Below are 5,575 nucleotides of genomic sequence, written 5' to 3' on the forward strand. Positions count from 1 at the left end.
AAAAAAAGGCCAAATTTCTATTAAGTTAATTTATATAACCATATATATATATATATCTCTTGCAACACTTTTAGTCCTCCCAGATTCAGAAAACAAGTTTTAGACAAACTTACAGATGTCCACAGTAAAAATGAACCCACCACCACTTATTTCTAAAGTAACCACCATCTACTGTCACAGGAAAAAACAATTTGTTGTTACTCATGTTGTTTGCAATTCTGTCTAAATGTCAGCGTTTATCTTCTAATTTACATCATGTCATGTCTTTCTATTATATATATATATATATATATATATATATATGAGTATCCTGATAAAATATTTTCTCCTGTAATGGCTTGCAGAAGAAGTACTGCAACAACCTACTGCTGATACTTGTTAGAAACTCTGCGAGTTTTAACGTACAGTACTGTACAAAGAAGTGTTCCCACTGAAGAAACACAGCCCCAAATGAAGAAGGTTTTGTTGTAGCAATCAGTTCCCATGCAACTATTCCTCCCTCCCTGTCTTTGATAGAGAAGACCGGCCAAGTAACCAAATAAGAAAGATGCAATAGGAATATTTGTTACAATAATGTTGTGATTTATAGCAAAGTTTTTTGTTCCAAACAGCTCAGCTGTTGCAGAGACAGCAATGGCGGTTATTGAGCCCGAGCAAGCTCCAATGAGAGCCGTGCAGGTGTATAAAATGAGGTTGCTTGTGCTGAGGAGGAGGAAGAAGGCTGCTGCCAAAGGAACCATCATAGTTGCCATAATTCTGGGGCTTGAATCCATGTATCCTTTTCTGCAAAGTTAGAAGGAGAAATACTGCTTCAGCTGGTGCGTTAGTGGTATAGTTATTATTATTTTTATAAATGACTAAAGATATGAATTAGTCATTATTATTATTGTTATTATTGCATTAATTAATGCTGCTTGCCAAGCCAAAGTAAAAATATTGCAGTGGTCCTTGGCCCCTTGTAAATAAAAGTAGTTCCTCTGAAGAAGAGCTCATGGCAGGGATATGGCCGATACGGCCAGACAGAACAAGTCACAATGGGGATAAGATCTGCACGACTAGACATAAGAGATCATGGTAGGGATATGGTCCACGCGGCTAGACAGAATAAGTTATGGTGGGGATATGGTCCGCACGACCATACACTGTACCGTAAAATGTAACTCTAACACTCTTAGTGTAATATCAATAGGAGTGGAAATCCTCGAAAATAAGGAGGACCACCAGAGAGGGTAGAAAACACAAAAAACATTATAGCGCATCGTCATTTAGCACCGACCTCTTCCTCAGGAGGAGTAATACCAATACGAGTAGCTAACGCGGAAGGAGTGCCACGTGCACTCCTTCCGCGTTAGCTACTCGTATGCACACGAAGCAAATGCCTCATAAGGCGTAGGATTATCTAAGATAACCGTAAACAGGCGCTTGAAAAGACTAAAGAGAACTGGTGTCCTCATGCGCACCGAAAAGACTAGGTAAAAATTAAGAAGACTAGAATGGAGGTGGAATTAGGAAGATCCTACGGAGGGCAATTACACTCCCGAAAATTTCTTTTAATAATTTATAAAATAAATAAGGGGCATTTATATAGATAAACCCAATTCGTATGTAGTTATATATCTAACTTCTAAATTTACTTTTAGATTTATACCACACAAATCTTTCATATCTCATTAATAAAAATACCACCAACTCTTAAAATGCTTCATGCATAGATAAGGTGGTACTTATGTAAAACTTGGAAGTTCAGGTGTTAGATATGTAAATTCATAGGAATTGAGTGGTACGTATGTACATTTTTCAGTAAATAAATAATTTAATCACTCTCAATAGATCCTTTTATCCAAAATTTGAGAAAAAATTAAATCATGTAAAGAAAAACTTTTGAGTAACGAGCTTGTCTATCTTAAGAAACGATGCTATTTTTACGCTAAGACTATGAAGGATCAAATCTGTCTAAAAATCAAATCAGCTCCATGCATAAAATCTAAAAAGGTCAAGATAGTTATATGCCAAAATTCTATCAAAATCCAAAATATTATTCGTCTGAGTCATTAAGCACGGGCAGACCCTTGAACCATGCATGTTGGTCTATAACATAGACTTATGGACTCATCTAAGGTTAATACTTTGACACTAAGGGACTGTTTAGCTGGCTTCACAGTAATGCAGCGTAATATGAATGTAATGCAGAAGTAATTTAGTGCATTATAATTATTTAATTGTTTGGTTTGAGGAAAAATAAACGTACGAATTTGTTAGCTTTAATGTAAAATGAATAGAAAGCATTTCAAATTTTTGAGATCTTTTATAAATTAATGGCGGGTGGAAGGTTTTGTGATGGTGACCGGAGTTGGCGGCTATGGTAGCAGCGGTAATCAATGACGGTGTAACAAGTGGTTAGCGGTTGGTGGCAGTGATAGCAGGTAGCTGATGGTCAACGACAGTGGCAATGTCCAATGGTTGTGGTAGTCGCCAACGACCACAGGTAGCTAGAAATCGGTGCTTGGGGGCTGTGGTAGATGGCGGCGAACAAAGGTGGAGTCCTATTGTGGAAATGGTGGCGGTCGGCTGTTGTTGGCAGGCAGCGGCAATGGTTGGAGGTGGTTGCCGGTGGCAGCGGTTGTCTGGGGTGGTTGCATGTCAATGACGAGTGAGGGTGGTGGTTAGCGGTGGCGACGATAATTTGAGGTGTCTGCGACCAGAATTGGCGGTTGTGGCGAGTGGCAATGATTGGTCGGCACCAGAGACTAGCAGTACTTTGCAGTAAAATTCAACAAAATTCAAATAAACTGAAGATGAACTAAAGAGTGATTTCTAAATTCATTCATATTTCACATTAAATATGTAATATTCCATGCCAAATGCTTAAAATCCTAAAAGCCAAGCAAAAAAATGCAGCACATTTCTTTTGCAGCCGATCAAACAACACCTAAGAATTATTGATTGACATAGTAATAAAAACTTTTAATAAGTTGGCATATTAATAAATTCATATGTTTGGCATGGTGCATCACTATAGAGAAACAAAATGTGAACTAGGCAGGATAACTATACTTAGCTTCTTTAGTTGGGTGCTTCATTTTTCTAGAAGTTTCAAAAACCAAACATTTTGTAATCCAAATAGGATGCACCTATCTTCAGACTTTTTCCCACCTCTACAAATCTGGCAAAAATTCTAACCAACGCACTGTTTGGTTAGAAGCAAATGAAAGACAGCAAATGAAAAAAAAATGTGCAAAAACTAATTTCTTTAAGTTGTTGATAAATTTTGTTTGTTCATGGCTAATCTAGAGGTGATGCCTGAAATAAAAAAAATTGATTTAGACATAGTTTTTCTTAAAATTTTTTATTAGAGTTTAGTGCAAAATTCACTACATAACTTCTGCTATTTAGAGTCGGAGAAATGGGACGTTCGTTCATATATAGTCGAGGACCGGGGTGAGTAATATAATTAATGTCGACAATATCCGACACTAATTGTTTGCATTATTAGAATTTGCATCTGTAATGTTTGTCATTAACTAGTTTCGACGACCCTCCTGCATAACTTCTGTTATTTAGAGTCGGAGAAATGGGACGTTCGTTCATATATAGTCGAGGACCGGGGTGGGTAATATAATTAATGTCGACAATATCCGACAGTAATTGTTTGCATTATTAGAATTTGCATCTGTAATGTTTGTCATTAACTAGTTTCGACGACCCCCCCACCCCCCGCATAACCGCAACATATCATAGTTTTTGCTGATAATTTATACTGTGGGGAAAAATATACTACCATAAAATCTAAAGCTAATTTGGAGGATTCATGTATTGATATTGTTGCATCTATAATCATTTCTTAAGTTCAATTACCTATAAATTAGGTTGAATTAAACTAATTGAAATCAAACATCAAAAGCGAAAAAAAGAATTAAAAAAAAAAAAAAAACTTCAGCATATGGAACATATTACTGAGCTCAGCAAAATGAAAAGACATAGAAGTATCACAAATTTCAATAAATAAAATAAAAAACTCACCTTGAAAAACAATAGTCCATTAAAGATGGCATCAGCCTCCCAAAATAGCCAAAAGAAGAAGCTAACGACACAATAGAATTCACATCAGAAACCCCACGAGACTCTGCAATCTGTCCCAAATTATTCAGAAACACCATTCCAATCGTTGCTCCAAACATATAACTAAAATAATACAACCAAAACTCCATTTTTCTCACCATCACCTTAAAACCCACTCCTTCCCTCAATTCTCCCTTCAATCCAACTACTTTCTCTTCTTTTCTTCCTCCTCCTTCCTCTACACTTATCTCATACACTGTCCTCAACTTATCCCAACTCTTCTCCTTAACCTTAACATAAACAGGCATGATCAGCAGAGGAGAAACAAGAAGCAAAGCCAAACTGATAAGCTTTTCTCTTGGCCCAAACCAACTTGACACAGGGCCATTAATGCTGCTAAGAACTGAACAAACTCCTGTTGCAATAGTTATCACGAACATAACCAGAAAAGCTCCATCTTTTCCTTCTTCTCCTTCACTGTTCAAATATTCTCTAACAGCAGGTGAAGCAACAACAGAAACAAACAGAGGACAAATTGCATTTAGAAGCAGAAAAGTGTTAGCTTTCTTATCTTCTCGTGGATGGAAGATTGCATCAGCTATGGCAGAGTATACTTTAGCACTCAAACCAACATAACTGGTTGAGATTCCTACTGCAATTCTGCTGTAAGAGGAGAAGTTTCTGATGCAGATAAGATAGCATACTGTGTTAATCCAGCATATGCCGTTGCCTGATAGAGCTGTGAGGAGGAAAACTTGCCAATATGAGAGGTGAGTGATTTTTTGTGTTAAGAAGAGGAATTGAAGGCCATATCCAATGAGGCTGAAGGCTGCCCCAATAAAGAGGATGAGTGTGAGAGGGAGATAGGTGGCGGCGAAGCCCGCGAGCCAGCTGAAGAGTTTGCCGGCATCGGAGGCGAAAGCGAGGTCATTGAGCTGGACTTCAGAGATGGAGAGGAGCTGTTTCAGTTGTGAGGAGTAGACAGGGAAGTCTGTGTTGGCGCCATTGATGGTTTGGAGCCATATAGTGGCTATGAGACTAAGCCATTGGAGGGAGGAAGGAGAAGGCATGGTGGGGTTGAGGCCTTGCTTTGGAGTTATGGATATGGGTTAGTATTTAAAGAGAGAATGTGGTCTTCTAGGTGTCAGGTTTGGATCGATGTATGCTGTTTGCAAATGTTGGGGTTTTTTTTTTTTCAGAAGTTTGAGCAATGATTTGGAGTTTTTATATTTTGAAAAAATGATAAATTTTTTTTGAGCTATTACATTCTGAAATTTTAATTTTAACTAAAAATTAGAGTGTAATAGGTCAAATATGTATGTGTGTGTAAGTAAGAAGTGCGTGTACTGTGGCCTGTTGGTAGAGCAACCTCTCTGAAGGTCATAAGTCCTTTCAGGTCACGGGTTTGAATCTACCGTGTGTAGTATGTGATACTCAAATATTTAGCACACCTAAGGATGACTGGGGCTCATCTAATAGTCTCCAGTCATTCCTTTTATATATATATATATATATA

General features: G+C 37.6%; 1 protein-coding gene across 1 annotated transcript; it reads right to left on the minus strand.

Moving 5' to 3' along the window:
- Nucleotides 1–343: 343 nt before the first annotated feature.
- Nucleotides 344–5,130, minus strand: LOC110021250 (protein NUCLEAR FUSION DEFECTIVE 4-like). The gene is made up of 2 exons (XM_020719669.1): nt 4,021–5,130; nt 344–783 (listed from the first exon to the last, which is right to left on the minus strand). The coding sequence occupies exons 1-2, from the start codon at nt 5,127–5,129 to the stop codon at nt 363–365; spliced, it is 1,530 nt and encodes a 509-aa protein (XP_020575328.1). The 5' UTR covers nt 5,130; the 3' UTR covers nt 344–362.
- Between the last annotated feature and the right edge of the window lie 445 nt (nt 5,131–5,575).

Source organism: Phalaenopsis equestris, unplaced genomic scaffold, assembly GCF_001263595.1.
Source record: "Phalaenopsis equestris unplaced genomic scaffold, ASM126359v1 Scaffold000125, whole genome shotgun sequence".
Classification (NCBI taxonomy): domain Eukaryota; kingdom Viridiplantae; phylum Streptophyta; class Magnoliopsida; order Asparagales; family Orchidaceae; genus Phalaenopsis; species Phalaenopsis equestris.

What these genes read in the sequence shown, in the direction of transcription:
- LOC110021250 (XM_020719669.1), bottom strand. Translation starts at nt 5,129, where the DNA reads ATGCCTTCTCCTTCCTCCCTCCAATGGCTTAGTCTCATAGCCACTATA. An exon ending in ATGGACTATTGTTTTTCAAG is followed by an intron (nt 784 to 4,020) that starts GTGAGTTTTTTA and finishes CTAACTTTGCAG; the next exon opens with AAAAGGATACATGGATTCAA.